General features: G+C 43.5%; 1 protein-coding gene across 1 annotated transcript in view; it reads left to right on the top strand.

Moving 5' to 3' along the window:
* The first annotated feature begins 13,654 nt into the window (after positions 1 to 13,654).
* The window catches only part of zdhhc8b (zDHHC palmitoyltransferase 8b), a 227,535-nt gene continuing 216,025 nt past the window's right edge, over positions 13,655 to 25,164 (top strand). Inside the window, exon 1 of the mRNA XM_078227194.1 lies at positions 13,655 to 13,953. Coding sequence (XP_078083320.1) covers positions 13,856 to 13,953 — 98 coding nt within the window. The 5' untranslated portion in view covers positions 13,655 to 13,855. The remainder of the gene's footprint in view (positions 13,954 to 25,164) is intronic.

The following is a 25,164-nucleotide window of genomic DNA, read 5'->3' as shown; positions in this document are numbered from 1 at the left end:
ATGCTCCACTTCTCCAACTTCCACCCTAAACATGTTAAAGAAGCCATCCCCTATGGACAAGCCCTCCGTATACACAGGATCTACTCGGATGAGGAGGATCGCAACAGACACCTCCAGATGCTGAAAGATGCCCTCATAAGAACAGGATATGGCGCTAGACTCATCGATCGACAGTTCCAACACCCCACAGCGAAAAACCGCACTGACCTCCTCAGAAGACAAACAAGACACACGGTGGACAGAGTACCCTTCGTTGTCCAGTACTTCCTTGGAGTGGAGAAGCTACGGCATCTCCTCCGGAGCCTTCAACATGTCATTGATGAAGACGAACATCTCGCCAAGGCCATCCCCACACCCTCACTTCTTGCCTTCAAACAACCGCACAACCTCAAACAGACCATTGTCCGCAGCAAACTACCCAGCCTTCAGGAGTACAGTGACCACGACACCACACAACCCTGCCACAGCAACCTCTGCAAGACGTGCCGGATCATCAACACAGATGCCATCATCTCACGTGAGAACACCATCCACCAGGTACACGGTACATACTCTTGCAACTCGGCCAACATTGTCTACCTGATACGCTGCAGGAAAGGGTGTCCCGAGGCATGGTATATTGGGGAAACCATGGAGACGCTACGACAACACATTGAATGAACACCGCTCGACAATCACCAGGCAAGACTGTTCTCTTCCTGTTGGGGAGCACTTCAGCGGTCACGGGCATTCGGCCTCTGATCTTCGCGTAAGCGTTCTCCAAGGCAGCCTTCACGACACACGACAGCGCAGAGTCGCTGAGCAGAAACTGATAGCCAAGTTCCGCACACATGAGGACGGCCTCAACCGGGATCTTGGGTTCATGTCACACTATCTGTAACCCCCACATCTTGTCTGGACTTGCAGAATCTCACTGGCTGTCCTGTCTGGAGACAATACGCATCTCTTTAACCTGTGCTTAATGCTCCCTCCATTCACATTGTTTGTACCTTTAAGACTTGATTATCTGTAAAGACTGCATTCCAATCATTATTCTGTAAATTGAGTTTGCATCTCTGTATGCCCTGTTAGTGAGCATTTCTCCACTCCACCTGACGAAGGGACAGCCTGTTCTGAAAGCTCATGGCATTTGTTAGCAAATAAACCTGTTGGACTTTAACCTGGTGTTGTTAAACTTCTTACTGTAAAAAAACCTCCCCCACACATCACTACTGAACCTTTCCCCCCTTACCTTGAACTTGTACTCCCTTGTAATTGTCATTTCTGCCCTGGGAAAAAGCTTCCAACTGCCCCTCATAATTTTATAAACTTCTATCAGATCGCCCCTCAGCCTCCGTTTTTCCAGGGAGAACAATCCCAGTTCATTCAATCTCTCTTCATAGCTAATATCTTCCATACCAGGCAACATCCTGGTAAACCTTTTCTGTACTCTCTCCAAAGCCTCCACATCCTTCTGATAGTGTGGTGATCAGAATTGGACACAGTATTCCAAATGTGGCCGAACCAACATTTTATATAACTGTAACATAATTTGCCAGCTTTTATACTCGATGCCCTGGCCAATGAAGGCAAGCATGCCATATGCTTTCTTCACCAGCTTTCCCACCTGTGCTGCCACTTTTAAGGCTCTTGGACTTGTACTCTCCGATCTCTCTGTGTGTCTATGCTCCTGATGGTTCTGCCATTTATTTTATACCTCCCTCCTGAATTGGATCTACCAAAGTGCATCACCTCGCATTTGTCCGGATTAAATTCCATCTGCCATTTCTCCACCCAATTTTCCAGCCTATCTATATCCTGCTGTATTCTCTGAAAATCTTCATCACTATCCACAACTCTAGTAATCTTAGCATCATCCTCAAACTTATTAATCAGACCAGCTACGTTTTCTCCCAAGTCAAACAACAGAGGCCCCAGCACTGATCCCTGCGGAACACCACTTGTTACAGACCTCCATTCAGAAAAACACCCTTCAACTGCTATCCTTTGTCTTCTACGGCCAAGCCAGCTCTGAATCCATCTAGCTAGTTCATCCTTGATCCCATGTGATTTAACCTTTTGCACCAGCCTGGGATTTTGTCAAATGCTTTACTAAAGTTCATGTAAACACCATCCACAGGTCTTCCCTTGTCAATCATTTTTGTCACTTCCTCAAAAAATTCAATCAAATTAGTGAGACATGACCTCCCCCATACAAAACTATGCTGTCTGTCGCTAATAAGCCCATTCAGTTCCAAATGTGTATAGATCCTAACCCTAGAATCTTCTCCAACAATTTCACTGTCGCTGATGTCAAGCTCACTGGTCTATAATTACGCGGGATATCTTTGCTACCCTTCTTAAATAATGAGACAACATTGGCTTTCCTCCAATCCTCTGGGACCTCAGCTGTGTAAGAAGTCTCACAACACCAGGTTAAAGTCCAACAGGTTTATTTGGTAGCACAAGCCACAAGCTTTCGGAGCGCTGCTCCTTCATCAGGTGAGTGGAAGTTCTGTTCACAAACAGGGCATATAAAGACACAAACAATTTACAAAATAATGGTTGGAACCATTTCCAATCATTATTTTGTAAATTGAGTTTGTGTCTATATATGCCCTGTTTGTGAACAGAACTCCCACTCACCTAATGAAGGAGCAGCACTCCGAAAGTTTGTGGCTTGTGCTACCAAATAAACCTGTTGGACTTTAACCTGGTGTTGTGAGACTTCTTACTGTGCTTATCCCAGTCCAACGCCGACATCTCCACACCTCAGCTGTGGCCAACGAGGAAACAAAGGCCCAGCAATTTCCTCGCTTGTCTCCCCCAGTAATCTGGGATAGATGCCATCTAGCCCTGGGGATTTGTCTACCTTAATGCTTTTTAATACACCTAACATTTTCTCCCTTGTAAAGGTGACTTGCTCCAGAGCTTTTAAATACCCCTCCGAGACACCATCAATCAACGTGTCCCTCTCCTATGTGAATACTGATGCAAAGTACTTATTAAGGATCTCATGCACTTCCTTTGGTTCTATGCATAAACTAGGGGATTTTCACAGTAACTTCATTGCAGTGTTAATAAATGTGACTAATAAATAAACTTTACTTTAACTTTACTTTTACTTTAATTTCCCTCCTTTGTCCTTGAGTGGACCAACTCTTTCTCTAGCTACCCTCTTGTTCCTAATATATGTATAAAATGCCTTGGGATTTTCCTGCATCCTGCTTGCCAAGGACATTTCCTGACCCCTTTTTACCCACCTAACTCCCCGTTTGAGTGCTTTTCTACTTTCCCTGTATTCTTCAAGTGCTTGATCTATTTTTAGTTGTCTAGACCTTATGCATGCATCCTTTTATTTTTTGACTACACTCTCAATTTCCCTGGTCATCCAGGATTCCCGAATCCTGCCTTTCCTTTTCACAGGCACATGCCTGTCCTGCACTCCGATCAATTGCTCCTTAAAAGACTCCCACATGCCAGATGTGGATTTATCCTCAAACAGTCTCTCCCAAACAACAGCCTCCAAATCCTGCCTAATACCCTTGTAGTTAACCTTCCCCCAATTTAGCACCTTAACCCTACTTGTCCTTCTCCATGAGTATCTGAAAACACATGGAATTGTGGTCACTGTTTGCCACATGTTTCGCCACATGTTCCGCCACATGTTCCACCACATGTTCCCCCACTGCAACTGTGATGACCTGGCTGGACTCATTCCCTAGTATCAGGTACAGTATAGCCCCCTCTCTAGTCGGACTATCCACATATCCGAAAAAACCTTCCTTAACAAATTCCTCACCTTCCGATATTTCTGGCAGCCCTTAATTGTATTGCAAAATACAGGATATCCCAGATAAAACAAGTGAAATTAAATTACGTCTAAGATTAAACCGCTATTCTGATATAACCATTACTATTTAGCCAAAGTATCAATGCCATTTTCTGCAGCCATGCAGTCAAATCATTTTGAGAATTAAATTTTAGCCCACTGTTATTTAAGATTATATTTTTGACCTTCTTCCACACCACAGCAACTGTTAATGAGTCCTCTGTTGCTTTGTTGAAAAGGCCCTTTCTAATGAGCATTGAGAAATTTGAGGCTCTGATTAACCAATTGAGTTAGTGGGTTCACACATCCCATCGCTTAATTATTCCTCCTGATGACATTCACATGTGTAAATAGGGGAGACTTTGGAATAGTGGTAATTTTTTTTAATCATTCGTGGGTCATGGGCGTCGCTGGCTGGCCAGCATTTGTTGTCCATCCCTAGTTGCCTTTGGAGGGCAGTTGAGAGTCAAACACATTGCTGTTGCTCTGGAATCACATGTAGGCCAGACCAGGTAAGGACAGCAGATTTCCTTCCCTTAAGAACATTAATGAACCAGATGTTATTTCTGACAATTGTCAATGGTTTCATGGTCATCAGTAGATTCTTAATTATCTTTTTCTTAATTGAATTCAAATTTCACCATCTGCCATGGCAGATTCATGTCACTGAACTAGTAATCCAGAGGCTCAAGGGGATATGGGTTCAAATCCCACCACAGCACCTGATGGAACTGTAGTAGGGCTCCCAGAAAGCTTGGGCTGCAGCAAGATAGGGAAGAGCGGAAAGGGTTAAGCAGGCAGCCTGGTTGTCATATCAAAACTCACTGCAGGTAGACAAATGACAAATAACCACCTCCCACACTGCAGTAGACAGTCACACCCCAGGTAATCTCTTCAGAGATTACAGCAACAATAAAGAATCAATATTAGTTATCATGACCCCACAATGTCTAAAGAAGATGTATAAGTTTCATTGTGCCTTCCAAAGGCACAATGAATGGACTTACCTCGCATTAAGTTGATCTTTCTCTACACCCAAGCTATGACTGTGACACTACATTCTGCACTCTCTCCTTTCCTTCTCTATGAAGGGTATGTTTTGTCTGTATAGCGCGCAAGAAACAATACTTTTCACTGTATGATAATACATGTGACAATAATAAATCAAATCAAAAAAGCGGCACGGTGGCACAGTAGTTAGCACTGCTGCCTCACAGTGCCAGGGACCCGGGTTTGATTCCTGGCTTGGGTCAATGTCTGTGTGGAGTTTGCACGTTCTCCCCACGTCTGCGTGGGTTTCCTCCGGGTGCTCCGGTTTCCTCCCACACACTGAAAGACATGCTGGTTAGGTGCATTGACCCGGACAGGCACCGAAGTGTGGCGACGGGGGGAATTTCACAGTAACTTCATTGCAGTGTTAATGTAAGCCTTACTTGTGACTAATAAAAATAAATAATCAAGTTTCAGGGAGATGGTGACAATTAACATACACAGTTAAAATTTATATTCCAGAAGGACATTGCAGGGCTTTGATATTATAACAAGGTAGACAGGATATGTGGAAAATAACGATTAAAGATAAAAGCGCGCAGCCCAATGTGATGAAGACAGAACTTTAACAAGTTTAAGGTAACAAGATGATGGCCTAATTGAAATCTCGCATGTGACACATTGTAACAAAAAAGTATAAGAATGTGTAGAACCTATGATTAGAAGAGTAGCTCGGAAACAAGCTGGAATTACAGCTCTGAGTGCTGCTCTCCCTCATGCATGTTGAATAAAGCCATTTTTGTTAAAGTTCTATAGGGTCTCGTGGACTGTCCATTCAATTCCTCCAACAGAACTTAAGTTGAAAGATAGTTTCAGTAATGATTACCACGCTAGTCTCAGTAATGGTGACAACAATTGTCAATAGTTGTAAAATCCCATCTGCTTCATTAACGTCCTTTAGGGAAGGAAATAGAGTCATAGAGTCATAGAGGTTTACAGCATGGAAACAGGCCCTTTGGCCCAACTTGTCCATGCCGCTCTTTTTTTAAACCCCTAAGCTAATCCCAATTGCCCGCATTTGGCCCATATCCCTCTATATCCATCTTATCCATGTAACTATCTAAATGCTTTTTAAAAGACAAAATTGTACCCGCCTCTACTACTACCTCTGGCAGCTTGTTCCAGACACTCACCACCTTCTGTGTGAAAAAATTGCCCCTCTGGACATTTTTGTATTTCTCCCCTCTCACCTTAAACCTATGCCCTCTAGTTTTAGACTCCCCTACCTTTGGGAAAATATATTGACTATCTAGCTGATCTATGCCCCTCATTATTTTATAGATCTCTATAAGATCACCCTTCAGCTTCCTACGCTCCAGAGAAAAAAGTCCCAGTCTATCCAGCCTCTTCTTATAACTCAAAGCATCAAGTCCTGGTAGCATCCTAGTAAATCTCTTCTGCACTCTTTCTAGTTTAATAATATCCTTTCTATAATAGGGTGACCAGAATTGCACACGGAATTCCAAGTATGGCCTTACCAATGTTTTGTACAACTTCAACAAGACGTCCCAACTCCTGTATTCAATGTTCTGACCGATGAAACCAAGCATGCCGAATGCCTTCCTCACTACTCTGTCCACCTGTGACTCCACTTTCAAGGAGCTATGAACATGTACCCCTAGATCTCTTTGTTCTGTAACTCTCCCATCTGACTCAAATTCTCCAAATCTGCCATCCATACCTGGTCTGGCTTACATGTGACTCCAGACCCACATTTGACTCTTAAATGCCCTCTGAAATGGCTCAGCAAGCCATTCAGTTCAAGGACAATTATGGATGGACAAGAAATACTGGCCTTGTCAATGACGTCCACATCCCATGAAACAGTATTTTTTAAATGCTGAGATAGGATTGGGTTCACCTATTTTGCCATCAAATTGTTGTGATTCGTGGACTAACACTCCTCTCCAGAATATGTAACTGAGGTAATAAATCATATCTCAGCATGAGGAATGTGCGTCAAGAGAGAAGGGGAGGGAATAGCAGGGACAGAGTATGTGCCGTTAGAATCTATCAATTAATAATTCATGTCTTGAAATTCGTAGAAAATCATTATTGTCTTTCTAATGAACAGTTGGCATTGAATATGTTCCCTGGGCAGCAAGGTAACAACAATGTACTCTCATTCAGTCATATGTCTCGCAATAAAACTGAAATGAGCATAAAACTCTACTTCTGCAAATGAGAAAATGAAATAGCTCTGATATGATTCAGTGTGACAGAAGCTGAACTTACACTCCTTATGGGAAGGCATGTCCTGAGGGTGTAATTTAAATCTTGATTTCTTTGTCTTCAGTTTGTTTTTATGAGATGCAGATTTGAATGGATATGGCTGACAACTGGTTTAGTCAACTGCCGGATCAGCCTGGAAAACATAAAGCCCTATTGAGTTCAGCCCTTGTCTGCTAAAAGCGTCCACTATATCCGGTTCATCCTGGAATAGAAAGATAACCCCGGTTTCTTTACTGCAAATCATCTTCTTAAACCCTCTTGTGTGGTTAGCACTGCTGCCTCAAGATGCCAGGGGCCTGGGTTTAATTGCCAGCTTGGGTGACTGGCTGTGTGACGTTTGCATTCTCCCCATGTCTGCGTGGGTTTCCTCCGGGTGCTCCGGTTTCCTCCCACAGTCCAAAGATGTGCGGGTTAGGTTGATTGGCTATGCTAAATTGCCCCTTAGTGTCAGGGGGTTAGCAGAGTAAATAAGTGGGGTTATGGTGATAGGGCCTGGGAGGGATTGTGTTCAGTGCAGACTTGATGGACCAAATGACCTCTTTCTGCACTGTAGGAATTCTATAATTCCACCTTCACCTCCAACAATCGGTGTGAGGACCTCATAGATGTTTTTGTCACTCAGATCAAGAAAATCCGGTCAACTGCCTCTGCCTCTCCCATTCTTTCCAATAACCCACCCTAGGCCAAACATCTAAAGGTGGGGGACCTTAGCCCTGAAGTTGCATCTTTCTCTAGTTTCTCTCTTATCTAACCACACGCCCTGGCTAAACTGTGTTGTTAAATAAAATTTGTTTTGATAAATGCTCACCAGCTTGACAGTCAAATCGCGCCTGGAGTGACACATCGTATCCTCACATTAATGCCAAAGTAGAAATTTGTTGGGGTCTAGTCTGATTTCAAAATATACTCCGGAGTTCCTGATCTGGTCCCTAACACATTGGGTGAGATTTTATGGCCTCACTCCTCCCGAAACTGTACAATCCCGCTCTAAGTCAACGAACCTTTCCATTGTCCATCCCTCGGCCGCTCCGATTCCCATGACAGGTGGAATAGTAAAATTACAGCCTGTATATCTGCACAAAATTGTGTGTTACCAACAAATACACAATGTTCAACTGTATAAGACACAAAATCTCTTCAAGTGACCCACTAAATATACAATAGGGTGGCAACTCCTGGCAAAACCCAGAACCTCAGAGAATCTGGTGCAGGAATCCAAAAGCTGGAAAATTAAAGGAGCAGCATTCTGAATTGACGGAAAGCAGCTGAAGTGAAGACACAGAGGGAGATTTTCAGAATTAAGTAAAATTATGAAATGTGATCTTGAAAGATAACACAGAGGATTTAGGCACTGCTAAGGAAAGAGTGATCAACGCAGAACAGCAGTTCCCAAACTTTTCAGTAACACAGCACACTTCGGAAAGACAAAAAATTCCACCGCACACCCACTTTTTTACAGCTGAATCAATTGCTCATAAACACCCCACAATGTAATAGCGAATCACATTCATGAGGTGGGGCATAGTGTGCACCACAATTCAGCAATCCGCAACAGAGTGTTTCCTCATTGCATGGCCATTCATCCTGTGTGCTCAGTTTAAATCAACATTAAGAAGTCTCACAACACCAGGTTGAAGTCCAACAGGTTTATTTGGAATCACGAGCTTTCGGAGCGCTGTTCCTTCCTCAGGTGAGTCTCAAATGTGATCTTGAAAGATAACACAGGTGAATCTGAAATGTGATATTAGGATGCTACTGGGACTTGATGGTTTGAGTTATAAGGAGAGGCTGGATAGACTGGGACTTTTTTCTCTGGAGCGTAGAAGGCTGAGGGGTGATCTTATAGAGGTCTATAATATAATGAGGGGCACAGATCAGCTAGATAATCAATATCTTTTCCCAAAGGTAGGGGAGTCTAAAACTAGACGGCATAGGTTTAAGGTGAGAAGGGAAAGATATAAAAGTGTCCAGACGGGCAAATTTTTCACACAGAGGGTGATGAGTGTCTGGAACAAGCTGCCAGAGGTAGTAGTAGAGGTAGGTACAATTTTGTCTTTTAAAAAGCATTTAGACAGTTACATGGGTAAGATGGGTATAGAGGGATATGGGCCAAATGTGGGCAATTGGGACTAGTTTAGGGTTTTAAAAAAAGGGCGGCATGGACAAATTGGGCCGAATGGCCTGTTTCCATGCTGTAAACCTCTATGACTCTATGACTCAAATAAATGTGATTCCAAATAAACCTGTTGGAGTTTAACCTGGTGTTGTGAGACTTCTTACTGTGCCCATCCCAGTCCAACGCCGGCATCTCCACATCATAAATCAACATTCAAACTGAACCTCAGTTTAAAACAAAGCGATTATATTCAGTGCAACAATAATTCTAGCTAAAATGCTAATAGGTATTAGACATGAAGATATGCCAATTAATGCCAACCAGAAAACAAAAAAAAAACATATTGTTGCACTGTGATATAACTGATGCCCACACTATATGAAAACAACCTTACATTTACCAAGTTAAAGTCAAATCTAAACACCAAAGTTAGTTTATTGCACATGCTTGCCGTTATGAACTTAATTTCACAATCCTTAACAGGACGCATCATTTATTTGCTCTCCTTTAACAAGACATGGTTTGCAATGGCATCATTTTATGTTACACTCTGTTGTGTGCAAATGATAAGCAATATATTTAATATTAGATAATGACTACATACTTTACAAAGATTGGTTTCTGTGGGTGTTTTATTTACACAGTTTGATGATAAGCTAGGTGTAAGAACTTCAAATCAAGGTGTCTTGTGCTATTTAGTGTTTCGTGTTTGGAATTTTCATCCATTATATATTTGATTCCTTGTTATTGTGTGTGAAAATGATTTGCTATAAAGTATTAGAATAAATACAGGTGCATATATTTCCTCAACATTTTTCTATGTTGCATTGTTGAGTACATTTTAATTAAACGATACATTCTGTCATGAATGTGCCAGCAGGTTCAAAGCCACCAGAATTTCAAAAGGTATTTCACAAGATGTGAATCCCAGTAACAAGATTATTTGTAAACAGACCAGAAGAATACATTGAACTGCTAATAGGAAACACCTTGGGTAAATGGTTGCACCATCCACACATATGCTAATCTTTTAGAACTACAGAAGCTGCGGAGACAGACAGCAAATACACAGAGAGAATCTTCAAAAGGAAATAATAGTACAATTGACAAGCTTTTTAGTAGAAGCAGAGAGGCGGATTCCATCCAGCAGCCTGAAGGGCAGATTCCACCTAGTAGCCTGTAAGCCAGTGCTGGTTCACAGACCAGAAGCAAGAGTGCAGAAAACCTTTGTGGAGGCATTTGAAACCCATTTTTTCACTGAACGAAGAAGAGATGTTCCCCAGAATAACTGCTCAATCATATGGTGTGTTGTAATTATAAGCTGGCACTTACTTATAGATCAATTGGTTTGGCTGTTGTTTTGGGAAGAGGAAAGTCCTGAAAGAATTCAGATCTTGTAAATGTATTTTGGATCAAAAGGGTAATTTCTAAATAAACAGTGTGGGTGTTTTTAGTTGTTCTTATACCCAACTGTCTTAGATCATTTTATTCCTGTTTGTGTATATGTGTCTTTTTGTATTGTAATAAATAGTCTTTAATAAGTTTAATACCATGCCCGGAGTGGTAACTGTTCACACTGGGTCCTCACACCATTCCTGTAAACAAAATTATACAATACCGTGAACTGGGGTCCTAGATTAGGACATCCTCGCAGATAACATCAGCCAGGTTTGTGACAATTCTACCTTAATGAATCACTAATCCCCAGGGGAAGGACATTGTGTATATATTCAATGAATGGACAATCCTGTATACAAGAATATAATTCCTTTCTGTCTCGGGCTCCAAGTACTATCATTGTCTCCTGTAAAATCCCAGAGTAAAACTAACAGACAAAGACTCCCAGGAAGCAGGGAAATAGCCACTGCTTCTTGCTGGGTATTTTCTCCATTCATAATTTGGCCGCCTCGCCTGGCGTCTCTGGCTCCACAGCAACAATCTCAGTCAGTCCCATCGACCCTCACGCCTACCAGGACCCCGTTTCCCTCCCCTCCCTGCCTGTCCCAGGGTAGGGCCAAAACTACAATCTGAACAAAACCCTGCAGCAGCCCGACTTTCACTCGTTTAACGAGAATCGAGAGATGTTTCTGTGATGTCTCTCTGAATGGGGAGAAATACCCAGCTGACTGGATCCCTGGTTGAAGTGATCCTGTGATAACAGTTGGGGCTTGTTGGGTGGCTTGGTGAAAGGGATTGCTGGCAGCCGTATCACAGTTGCCCCTTCTTGTGGCACACCATTTGAAAACCACTGAGGTAGAGAACCAACTTTCATGTACAAGAGGTGAGTTTGCTAAGGAGAAATGAGAACTGAAGAGAACAGTGGAGTGTTGTTCACAGGAAATAGAACACTTGAAAGAGAACTTGAAACACCTGATTGATGAACCTATAGAGGAAAATTAAGCAAAGATTGATCTTTAATTGAAACTTGATGAACTTAAAGCATTTATTTTAAGTATTGTGAAAATGCCTGCCACAGGAAAAGATAAAGTTGAAGACAGAATTAACCAAAACTGATGAAATTCTTGAACTTTGATCCAATCTGAACAACATGAAGGGTGAGGTGCACTGTATGGAAGAGCAAATTCAGACATTGAAAGCTGATAAGGAACATTCTAAGAAACAGACTGAAGATCTAACAAGCGAATTGAAAGCGTCTAAGGAGTGGTCGGTGATCTCTGAAGGAAGATTCTGAAAAAACTGACTGCCCAGGCAAAGTTGTTAAAACTTAAATAAAGTTCAACAGAAAACTCTGAAACAAAGACAACTGAATCCTTAGAGCAAAGCAAGATGAGGGGGAAGCTGATTGAGGTGTACAAAATTAGGAGGGACGTAGTGTTGATAAAAATAAACCTTTCCCCATAATTGAGGAGCAGGAGAGTTGGAGGGGATTTGAGGAAACCATTTTCCACCCAGAGGGTGGTGGGAATCTGGAACTCACTGCCTGAAAGGGTGGGAGAGGCAGGAACCCTCACATTTAAGAAGGATTTAGATGAGTAGTTGAAACAGACCTGTGTCTGCGTGGGTTTCCTCCCACAGTCCAAAGATGATCAGGTCAGATGGATTGGCTATGCTAAATGTGCGGGGTTACAGTAGATAGGGTGGAGGGGAGGGCCTGAGGCCCTTTTAGAGGGTCAGTACAGACATAAAGTTTATTTATTAGTCACAAGTAAGGATTACATTAACACTGCAATGAAGTTACTGTGAAATTCCCCGAGTCGCCACACTCTGGCAGCTGTTCGGGTCAATGCACCTAACCAGCACATCTTTCAAACTGTGGGAGGAAACTGGAGCACCCAGAGGAATCCCACGCAGACACGGGAAGAACATGCAAATGCCACACAGTGATCCAAGTCAGGAATCGAACCTGGGGTCCCTGATGCTGTGAGACAGTAGTGCTAACTGCTGTGAGACAGTAGTGCTAACCACTGTGCTACCGTGCTGCCACATGACAAGCTGGATGGCCTCTTTCTGCACTGTAGGGATTCTATAGCATACCAGGCTGCAGACCAAGTGCTGGAAAATGGGATTAGAATAGATAGGTGCTTGAAGCTAGCACACACACGATGGCCCGAAGGGCCTCTTAGTGTGCTGTGAAACTCTATGACAATGGTGGGAGTAGATTCATGAACGTGGAGACGTAATTAGATAAATATTTCAAGGCAAGCAATAGTTGCAGGTCTCTGGGGATGAATGAGACAGCTGATTACGACCATGGTGTGAGTGCCCAAGGGCGCTCAGCGTGAATGGAACAGAAAGCGGCTGGAGGCGGCACCCGCACATCCGGCCTAACCAATCGGAAAAGTGCTGCAGGAGGGCGGGCCACCAATCGGAATGATGAGGAATGCCCGTCCTTTGTCCTATGCAAAACAGGAGGGCGGGTCATCGGGGGAAGGGGCGGGACATCTGGGGAAGGGGGCGGGGCAAGGGCCATAAAGATGTTCGGGAGCCGGGGCTACGCCTTGGCGACATCTAAGCCCCGCCCCCTTCCCTGTAAGCACCTCCCCCTCCGCGCCCGCTGTCCGTTCGGCGCGTGCCGTCAAGCCACGCCCCTTATAATCCCAAACCCCACCCTTTATCCGAGAAAACCCCGCCCGCTCCGATTCCGACTGTCCATTTGCCACACAATGCGGGGGAAGAGGCCCCGCCCAGCCCCCCGTCCCTATCCGCAGGCTCCGCCCCCTCTGGCGTTCACTGTCCATCTGACTCCGCCCCCTCTCACGCTCGCTTGCCTATTTAGCGCCGGGCCGTTAAGCACCGCCCCTTCGCCGGCCCCGCCCCCGGCCTCCCCCTTCTCATACTCTCCCCGCCCTCTCTCTCGCGCTCGCTCCGCCCCCTCGTGCTGGCTGTCCATTTGGCGCGGGCCGTTAAGTCCCACCCCTTTCCCCCGCAGGCCCCGCCCCCCTCCCGGCGCTCTCTGTCCATCTGGCGCGGTTGCTAGGGGGAGGGGGGATTTTTTCTCGTGCCTCCGCCGCCCATTCCCCCGGCCTCGGCCTCCTCACTCGCCCGCCCGCCCGTTAAAGCTTTGTCGCCGAGCTCGGGGTCGGTGTTTGTTAGCAGCGAGGGGTTTGATTTTAATTTGTTTTGTTGTTGCGCGCGCGGCTCAGCCCCTCACTCTCCTCCTCTCGAGACTATGTGGAAATTACAGGATGCCCAGTGGAAAGAAATTTAAACCCACCAAATACATACCGGTCTCCACTGCCGCCGCCTTGCTCGTTGGTGCCACCACCTTATTCTTCGTCTTCACGTAAGTAAGGAAGGGGGTATATCCCCCCTCCCGGGCTGTGGTAGTGGCGGTGGGGGTGGTGGAGAAGGCTGATTTGTGTCCGGTTGCTAGGAGGTTAGTTTGACAGGAGCTGCAGGCCCCGACAGCGCTGTCTGGGCATCTGCTGCTCTAGCCGGTTGTATTTATGCACCAAACATGCGTATCACTGTCAAAGATAAACCAGAATGCAATGTAAATTGCATAAATCTACTTTTTGATGTGCATTGAAATCTATTTTTGTGGTTGTGATTTATTTTGAATATTGAGGTTTTGTATATTCTCTGTACGTAAATGAATCAATGTGATATGAGCGTATATACATACATCACTTATCACATATCACGATGCATTGAGATATAATTGAGCTTTTCATTCACTGCGAATTGCTATTCTGCTTTCTGTCTGGGGAATGCAGGCTCAAACATCGTTGACGTGATTGACGATACGTTTTTACATTTCATCATATTTACACAATTCAAATTGCATTTTATCAATCAGGGAATAAAGTCTTCTCAATTGTTGGGCATTCCGAGATGCCGCTTGCTCCTGTTGCCTTGAAGTCTGTCCGGTGTTTCTGCTAGGTTTCAGATCCTGGGCAATAATTTGTGGGAATGGTTGGTGTTTGGAAAAGCACGAGTTTTTCAGTGCGAGAACTGCTAGGAGTAAAATGTGTTGGAGGTTGAATCAAATGAGAGCGATCTGTGAGGGTGCTTTGGGTCAAATTGCGTGAAATTTAAAATGGAAATTAAAACCTGTTTTACCGTTTTCAGGAGACTTCTTGTTGTTTTGCATTGTTTTAAATATATCATAAACATTTGTGCATTTATGATTCAAAGGTAAACTAAATATGAAACTATAGCCTAATTCTGACAAACTACAAAAAAGTAATAAACCAATTGCTTTAAACCCAACTCTTGGTCTCCACTCTGCAGCAGATGTCAACCCAGCATGAATGTAATTATTTATAAAATAAAGTTGCACCTAAAACTTATGATTTGTTTAAAAGAACTTAAATCGTGTGCATTTGTTTAAATAAAACCAACGAGGTAAATTATTATTTTGAGTTCTGTAAAAGGGCTCATTTATCTTCCAGTCTCGTGCTGATGGGTGGCCTGGAACTGAAATGTTAATATCTACCTTTTCTTTTCAGATGTTGCTGCGTGTTCTGTTTTGATTTCTGATTCCAGACATTGCGGTTTCTTTTGCTTTTCTTTCGTCGGTTTTGCTTGATTCATTGCCCTACTTTTCTTCCAGCAATGACAGCTGGGAAAAGTTATATACCTTTTTCAATATGATATCGCCTTTGATCTGATAGCTGTCACTTGTAAAAAAAATCTTATAAGTACATATTTGCCAAAATCTATCACTGCAGTTACAGTTTTTTTTCTTTCCAACCGAGCTCCTTGCTTGCTTTATGTGCACTGTTGTTCAACTTTGTTATTTGTTCTTTTGCTGTTATGTTATAACGTGACTCGCTTACCTTCCAATTTTGCAAACTGGTCAAGGATCGATAACCTAACTTTTTTTTCTCTCTTTTGGTGCTGATTGTGTTTTCTAGTTTTTACTTTAAGGTTTCCAACAATTGCAGTTTTGTTTTTTTTAATAGATCCAATCCAGCATTTCCACCACATTTATTGTACTTGATCTGTAGTCTCGATCCAGCAGTGCTTTTAATGTATCTATGAGTAGAACTGCTCCAATCATTGAATGTGGTTTGCCAGAAAAAGGATTTGTTTGCGCTGTAGCTATTGGAAGTGATTCTGCTGCACTACGTTTTGAGTCGGCTGTAGAAACCTGTTTGAGAGATTATTTCTGTCCACATCAATATTTTATGTAGAATGTGCAATGAAAGTTGACAGGCTGATGGTGCCTGCAATTCTTGGCATTTTAAGTGTTCCAAGCAGAGCGCTGTGTAGAAGATTTTATATTTGGCCACGGGAGGATGGTTTTTAAAGTGCAATATTAATCATCCATTCTACCTCACACTATAGCTGACGGCAACGTTTGCCACCGCCTCTTCGTATTTCCATTTAAAAAAAAATTGATTCCATGGCTGTTGAATGCCCCACCCGCTCATACAACTCCCGGAATCAAACATTGGATTATGACACAGAACATGCAAGCCACTCCATACTCCCGATTACTGTTTGCAAATTCGGGGGTGGGGTGGTGGGTGGTTAATGCTGTCGTAGCAGAAATTGAACACCGTAAGACTGCACAGTTGGCTTAATAATTCGTGGGGTTATGGCGGGAGGTGCTCTGATTAGTGAAGGAAGTCATACTGTTGCTGTCACAGATGGCAATTCAATTGGTAGATGATGCGGAAATCTCTGCATTCCTTGTGAAGAACACTTGGTAAATTGTCCAGAGACAGCACAATAAATGTGCTGAGGAAGAAGAGGCAGGACCAATTACTGTACATTTAATTAACTAGAGGAGAAATCGGTCAAGAGTTGGGGGTAGGGGAGTAGTGAATAGAATGTAGCAATATAGCCATATTTGGAGATGGGTTGAATTGTTGTAAGTGATTTGTCTAATTTCTTCAATTTTTATAGTTGGGAATCACTAGGCTGTGGCTACATATCAAAGATTACTATCAGCATATTGATCTTAAAATGTATTTGTAAGAACACATTTCTTACAAATGTGTTCTTACAAATGGCGTGCCGCAGGGATCAGTGCTGGGGCCTCAACTATTGACCATATACATAGACAATCTGGAGGAGGGGACCGAATGTAGGGTAACAAAGTTTGCGGATGACACAAGATGAGTGGGAAAGCAAATTGCGTGGAGGACACAGAGTCTGCAGAGAGATTTGGATAGGCTAAGTGAATGGGCAAGGATCTGGCAGATGGAGTATAACGTTGGTAAGTGTGAGGTTATCCACTTTGAGAGGAATAATAGTAAAATGGACTATTATTTAAACGGTGAAAAATTACAACATGCTACTGTGCAGAAGGACCTGGGGGTCCTTGTGCATGAATCACAAAAACTCAGTTTGCAGGTGCAGCAGGTAATCAAGAAGGCAAATGGAATGTTGGCCTTTAACGCGAGAGGGATGGAGTATAAAAGCAGGGAGGTCATGTTACAACTGTACAGGGTACTGGTGAGGCCGCACCTAGAGTACTGTGTACAATTTTGGTCCCCTTATTTAAGAAAGGATATATTAGCTTTGGAGGGGGTACAGAGAAGGTTCACCAGGTTGATTCCGGAGATGAGGGGGTTAGCGTATGAGGATAGATTGAGTAGACTGGGCCTGTACCCATTGGAGTTTAGAAGGTTGAGGGGAGATCTTGTAGAGACATATAAGATAATGAAGGGGCTAGACAGGGTAGAAGCAACGAGGTTATTTCCACTTACAATGGAAACAAGAACTAGGGGGCATAGCCTCAAAATACGGGGGAGTCAACTTAGAACAGAGTTGAGGAGGAACTTCTTCTCCCAGAGGGTAGTGAATCTTTGGAATTCTCTGCCCAATGAAGCAGTAGAGGCTACCTCGTTAAATGTGTTTAAGTCACAGATAGATTTTTAACCATTAAGGGAATTAAGGGTTATGGGCGGGTAAGTGGAACTGAACCCACTATCAGATCAGCCATGATCTTATTGAATGGCAGAGCAGGCTTAAGGGGCTAGATGGCCTACTCCTGCTCCTAGTTCTTATGTTCTAACACAAAAAAAGGAGCAAGAGAAGGCTCGATGACCCTTGAACCTGCTGTATCATTCAATAAGGTCATGGTTGATTTACCTGAGTTTTACTTTCCTGCCTTATCTCGAGATTCCTCCATTCCATTGGTGCCGAAAAATTTATTGATCAGTCTTGAATATACTCAACCGAGTGTCCACGAGCCTGGGATAGAGAATTCCAAAGAATCATAAAGCATTAAAATAGATAAATCCCCAGTGCCTGATGGGATCTACCCCAGAATACTGCGGGAGGCAAGGGTGGAAATTGCTGGGGCCTTGACAGAAATCTTTGTATCCGTAGTAGCTACAAGTGAAGTTCCAGAGGACTGGAGGATAGCCAATGTTGTTCCATTGTTTAAGAAGGGCAGTAGGGATAATCCCAGAAATTATAGGCCAGTGAGCCTTGTGTCAGTGGTAGGGAAATTATTGGAAAAGATTCTTAGGGACTCACATTTGGAAACAAATGGACTTATTAATGATAGACAGCGTGGTTTTGTGAAGGGGAGGTCGTGCCTCACTGACTTGATCGAGTTTTTGAGGAAGTGACGAAGATGATTGATGAGGGAAAGGCAGTGGATGTTGTACACATGGACTTCAGTAAAGCCTTTGACAAGGTACCTCATGGTAGACTGGTACGAAAGGTGAAGTCACATGGGATCAGAGGAGAGCTGGCAAGATGGATACAGAATTGGCTTGGCCAGAGAAGACAGAGGATAGCAGTAGAGGGGTGCTTTTCTGAATGGAAGGCTGTAATTAGCGGTGTTCCACAGGGATCAGTTCTGGGACCTTTGTTGTTCGTAGGAGATATAAATGATTTGAAGGAAAATGTAGCTGGTCTGATTTAATAAGTTCGCAGATGACACAAAATTTGGTGGAGTTGCGGATAGTGAAGAGGATTGTCAGAGGATATAGATCGGTTAGAGACTTGGGCGGAGAAATGGCAGGTGGAATTTAATCCGAACAAGTGTGAGATGATGCATTTTGGAAGGTCCAATGCATGTAGGAAATATACAGAAGTGGTAGAATCCTTAGGAGTATTGGCAGGCAGAGAGATCTGGGTGTATGTGTCCACTGATCACTGAAAGTGGCAACACAGGTGGATAAGGTAGCCAAGAAGACATACGGCATGCTTGGCTTCATCAGTCGGGGCATTGAGTATAAAAATTCGCAGGTCGTATTGCAGCTGTACGGAACTTTAGTTAGGCCTCATTTAGAATATTGTGTACAGTTCTGGTTGCCACACTACCAGAAGGATGTGGATGTTTTGGAGAGGGTATAGAAGAGGTATACCAGGATGTTGCCTGGTCTGGAGGGTATTAGCTATGAGGAGAGTTTGGATAAACTCGGTTTGTTCTCACTGGAACGCGGAGGTTGAGGGGTGACCTGATAGAGGTTTACAAGATTGAGTGGTATGGCCAGAGTGGATAGTCAGGTGCTCTTTCTTAGAGTAGAAAAGTCAAGTAATAGGGGACATAGGTTTAAGGTGCGTGGGGAAAAGTTTAGACGAGATATGCGACATCCATCATTATGAAGTGCTTCGAAAGGTTAGTCATGGCACAAATCAATTCCAGCCTCCCAGATTGCCTGGATCCACTACAGTTTGCCTACCGCTGCAACAAGTTCCGCCGTATCCTCGGCCCTACACACAACCCTGGAACCCTAGACAACAAAGACAGCTATGTCAGACTATTATTTATTGACTACAGCTCAGCCTTCAACACCATTATTCATTCAAAACTCATCTCCAAACTCCGTGACCAGGGGCTTGGCTCTTCCCTCTGCGACTGGATCCTAAACTTTGTAACCCACAGACCACAATCAGTAAGGATAGGCAGCAAACGACACATCCACGACCATCCTCAACACAGGTGCTCCATAAGACCTCCGAACCTTACGATACTCCTTATACACCTATCACTGTCTGGCCAAATTCCCCACCAACTCGATTTTCAAGTTTGCTGATGACACCACTGTAGTGAGTCAGATCTCCAACGATGATGAGACAAAGTACAGGAAAGTGATAGAGAATCTGGTGAACTGGTGTGACGACGATAATCCCTCCCTCAATGTCAGCAAAGCGAAAGAGATGGTCATCAATTTCAGGAAGCGTAGTGGAGGACATGCCCCTATCTACATCGACGGGGATGAAGTGGAAATGGTCGAGAGCTTCATGTTTCTAGGTGTCAAGATCATCAGCATCCTGTCCTGGTCCCTCTACGCCGACGCTATAGTTAAGAAAGCCCACCAACACCTCGACTTTCTCAGAAGACTAAGTAAATGGTCAGTGCAGGCTTGGAGGGCCAAAGGGCCTGTTCCTGTGCTGTAATTTTCTTTCTGTTCATTGTTCTTTGAAATTTGGTAGGTCCGCTATGGCTCTCACCAACTTCTACAGATGCACCATAGAAAGCATTATTTCTGGTTGTATCACAGTTTGGTATGGCTCCTGCTCTGCCCAAGACCTCAGAAAATTACAAAGGGCCTTGAACGAAGCCCAGTCCATCACTCAAATCAGCCTCCCATCCATTGACTTGGTCTACACTTCCCACTGCCTCAGAAAAGTAGCCAGCATAATCAAGGACTCCACGCACCCTGGATATACTTGCTTCCACTTTCGTCCATCGGGAAAAAGGTACAAAAGTCTGAGGCCACGTTCCAACCGACTCAAACAGCTTATTCCCTGCTGGCATCAGACTTTTGAATGGAGCTACCTCGTATTAAGTTGATCTTTCTCTTTCTCTACACCCTAGCTATGGCTGTAACACTTTCCTTCTCCAAGTACGGTATGTTTTGTCTGTATAGCGCACAAGAAACAATAGTTTTCACTGTATAGTAATATATGTGACAATAAATCAAATGAAGAAATTATTCCTGATCTCAGTTCTAAATGGGTGACACTCTCCCCCCTTCCCCCATACTGAGGTTTCACAATTTGCTATGCAATTTTAGCCAGACTATTGCCATCAGTGGCTTCTCTTCCCATTCCTCCACATTTGCCTCTTATGGTTTTCCTAAGCTAGGGTAAAGGATCAGGTAACCAATGAGATTAAACTGAGGTTTTACCTGATGCAATTTTTCAAAGCCATCTCGGCCTTTTGGCTAAGATGAAGCCTGGGAGGGAGTGCAGTGTCTCATCTTGTCAGCTCGGATCTTGTTTGTCCCTCACATGGGGGCCATGAATTGGCTTCAATTTGAATTTGTTTTATTTTGGTTAGAGTTAAAGTATTGAAAGGAACCAAAAAAAACCAGTTTATCCTTGGCCTCTTCTGTTTATCTTGCTGCCCATCATCACTAGCTTCCGTGAACATGCCATTTTCCATATGTATATTGACAATACAACGTTACCTGACCACCCACTCCTTCCCATCTCTCTAATCACCTCCAACTCTCTGTTACATCTGCACTTCTCTCATTCCATCTTCTTGAGCATTCCTGGTTTTAACCTCTTTGCTTTCCTCCTTTGCAGCATGATTGCTTGGTCATCTGCTCTAATATCTCCTTACCTGGCTTAGTGTCACATTTTGTTCTGTAATTCCTCTGAAGCACCTTGGGATATTTTATTACATTGAAAGTGCTATATAACTGCAAGTTGCTGTGGTTGTTAACTTCATACAGAATGGAGGATGAACCAGACTGAAGCACACAAGTATTATATAGTTTTTGGGATTTAAGTTGTGTAATCTTCCTGGCTGCAGGTTAGTTGCATAGCAAAAGGCACTTTTAGTGTGCAGCACATTCACTGTGTGGTGCTGCTGCCCTTGAACCCCATTAAAGTGGAAATTGTTGACGTTTTATGGGACCCACCATAATGTGCTTTGCTGATGTTGTGGGGTCTCTCTCCAAAGTGGCAGTGGGAAAATCTGTAGTTTGTGGCATTCCTTCTGAGTTGAGTTACCATTTGTGCATTTCTTTCCCTCCCAGTATTGCCAATCTTTAGCCTTCTTCAGTTTTGGCACTGTCATTTTTTCAATGTGTTGATCTAAGAACCATGATTCGATATTTGCTTAAACCTGTGTGAAGGATTACTTGAGAGCTTTCTAAATATAAAATCATAGAATGATTACAACACAGAAGGAGACATTGTAAGGTAAATCTATGGCCAGTTCTTTTACAAATTATTTTACTCCAGGGTTACAAAATGGGCTAATTCTACATAGGATGAGTTGGCCATAAAATTGTGACTGAAGATGAGTCTGCAGTTGAATATAGTCAGTCAATTGACCAAGTTGCTACTTTGGTCTTCCTTTTATTCTGTTTTCCTATTGACTATAAGGGATACTTTAAACTGATTCTTTAAAGTTTATTTATTAGTCACAAGTAAGGCTTACATTAATACTGCAATGAAGTTGCTGTGAAATTCCCCTAGTCGCACACTTCAGTGTCTGTTCGGGTCAATGCACCTAACCAGCACGTCTTTCAGACTGTGGGAGGAAACCCACGCAGACACGGGGAGAATGTACATACTCCACACAGGCAGTGACCCAAGCTGGGAATTGACCCAAGCTGGGAATTGAACCCAGGTCCCTGGTGTGGAGAGTCAGCAGTGCTAATCACTGTGCCACTGATTGTCCTTGTCTTTCAAGTTTTATACCTTCAGTGGGGTGTGTGGCATTATTTGTTTTTCAGTGCTAGTTTAGTCAAATGCACTCCATCCATCTGCTTTTATTTATTCTAAATGCTTACATCCTCTGATTTCCATTCCTGCTGATAATGCAGTGCTGAGAATTATTGTGGTTTCTATGCCCCCCGCTATCCCCCACAACAGTTCTCGATCCTTTTGTGTATTTTCTTATTAGAGTAGGTGTAAGTCTTGACCATATAATACAAGCCAGACATCATAATTTTGCTTATCAGCTGTTTCATCCTGTGGGCAAACACACTGTGCCTCACGGTATGTGCTCACCTTTGTCAGGCCTTGCAAGGCCTATTGGACCTTTTGGTGTTGTGTCCAGCGTTGATTGGTCAGGAAGGACTTTCAAACCGTAGCCAACCTAATTTTATTGCGGCTACATCTTTGCAACCATTTGGCCCATCTAATCCATATGGGTTCTCTCGAAGAGCAACTAGCCAAGCACATTCCCTTTTCAGGTGCTTATTGAATTCCCTTCTGAAAGCCGTGGGTGGCACGGTAGCACAGTGGTTAGTACTGCTGCTTCACAGTGCCAGGGACCTGGGTTCAATTCCCAGCTTAGGTTACTGTCTGTGTGGAGTTTGCATGTTCTCCCCGTGTCTGCGTGGGTTTCCTCCAGGTGCTCCGGTTTCCTCCCACGTTCTGAAAGATGTGCTATTTGGGTGCATTGACCCGGACAGGCGCTGGATTGTGGCGACTGGGGGAATTTCCCAGTGACTTCATTGCAGTGTTAATGTAAGCCTTACTTGTGACTAATAAACTTTACAAAATTGACTCTGCTTCCAGCACACTTTCAAACCATGCATTCCAGATAATAACTATTCTGAGTTTTAAAAAGAATCCAGATGTCTGTTTTGGTTCTTTTGCCACTCGCCTTAAATCAGTGTTCTCTGGTTCTTGTACCTTTCACCAATGAGAACAGTTTATACTATGTCTGGACCCCTCATGATTTTGCACGTCTCTCGTTGCTCTTCTAGAGAGCTCGCACAGAACCATTCTCATGAATCTTTTCTGTGCCCTTTTTTCTTTATTCTTTCATGGGATGTAGGCACGCTGACAAGGCCAGTGTATGTTACCCATCAATAATTGCCCTTGAACTGAATGGCTTGCTTGGCCATTCACAGGGCAGTTAAGAATCAACCACATTGCTGCGGGTCTGATGTCACAGGAAAGAGTTAGGCCAGACCAGGTAAAGATGTTAGACTTCCTTCCCTAAAGGGTCTCAGTGAGCCAGATGGGCTTTTACAACAATCACCAATAGTTTTTTAAATTCATTTTTGGGGTATGTGTGTCACTAGCTGGGCAGGCATTTATTGCCCATCCATAATTACCCTTGAGATGGTGGTGGTGAGCTGCCTTCTTGAATTGCTGTACTCCACGTGGTGTGGTGTAAGTGGGACTTCCATGATTTTGACTCAGGAACACTGATATATTTCCAAGTCACGGTGGTGAGTGACTAGGGGGGCAACTTAAGGTGGTGGTACTCTCATATGTATACTGTCCCCCTGATATTCTAGATAGTAAAGGTCATGGGTTTGGAAGATGATATCCAAGCAGCCTTGGTGAGTTCCTACAGTGCATCTTGTAGATTGATGTTTTAAAAATTTTTTTTCGTGGGATCCACTTTTGCCGATTTTCGGGACCCATACTGCATTCATCTACCTTTTAATGTGACAAGTGAACCTGCTTGGTCCTCACGATCTCATTCCAGTCAGATTCATGAGATGAGAGGGCAATGCCTATATCAGGTCCAGAGTTCAGCCGGTTCCTTTGTGCAGTCTTCCACTTTGTGAGAATGGAAAATCCCACCGCGCGCATGTAGGTCGTCACGAAGGGCAATAGCAACACGATGTTTGTTTTACTCAGCACTGGATATTCCTGGTAGATGCTAATCCAGAATGATAATCTTATGGACATGTGGTGTGGCTTTAACGTGCTGTCACAGGTCAGGTGCAGCAGTTCAGTCGCCTCATTTGGATTCAGCTGTAAATTAACAACAGACTCCAGGGGTTTTCCACCCACCCCTTCTCAGAATTTGAAACTTCTCTGGAAAGTAGCGACAAAAACTGTTGAGTAGTGCAGCCAGATGTGACTGGCTATTGACAGTTAGCCTATTGACCATTAGTTCCCTTAATAACACTATTTTCTTTGATGTGTTGTAGCAGTGGAACATGTGATAGTTTTGGCTTTTTACTCGCACTTGCCAAACTTTTAATGACTTTTGGAAAGCATCTATTTGTTCCCAGTGCCAAAAACAATCATCATCCTTTCCTTGCAATTTTAGGTTCAGTTCATTTCGAATTGAGAAGATGTCTGCAAGGTAGACAGAGTTAGCATCAGCCAGAGGGGATGATTTCTCAAGGAGGAAAGCATGGATTTCATCCCTCAATTTGTAAACTCTATCAAACATCCGACAATTTGACAGCCAACGTACCTGTGTGGAACAATAATTGTGTGTGCTCAACCCCCCACTTTGGAGAACACAGACTCAAAAAGCCTGGTATTGTGTGCTGCATTTAATGCAATTCATGACTTTGACCCTCCATAGGTTTGGCTGCATCTTCCCTGCTGGAAGGATGAGTTTGCCAACAACACTGTATAATAGTTAAATGGAGGTGACTTGTTCTTTTCCTCCTTTAACAAAAGCAACTTGCTTTCATAAGACACCATTAAGATAGTAAAATGCCCCAAAGCACTTTACAGGAGTGAAACAAAAGAAAGTGAGACACCAGAGTTACATAAGTGGATCTTGGGATAAGTGACCAAAAGCTTGGTCCAAGAGGTAAGTTTGAAGGTGCATCTGAAGCAAGACAGAGGCAGAAATTTACGAAGGGAATTCTAGAACTTTGGGCATGGGCAGCTTAAGGCACAGCAGCAATGG

The sequence above is a fragment of the Mustelus asterias genome, chromosome 13 (assembly GCF_964213995.1).
Source record: "Mustelus asterias chromosome 13, sMusAst1.hap1.1, whole genome shotgun sequence".
Taxonomy (NCBI): Eukaryota; Metazoa; Chordata; class Chondrichthyes; order Carcharhiniformes; family Triakidae; genus Mustelus; species Mustelus asterias.
Note: the sequence above shows the minus strand (reverse complement) of the source record. Positions and strands in the feature narration are given on the sequence as shown.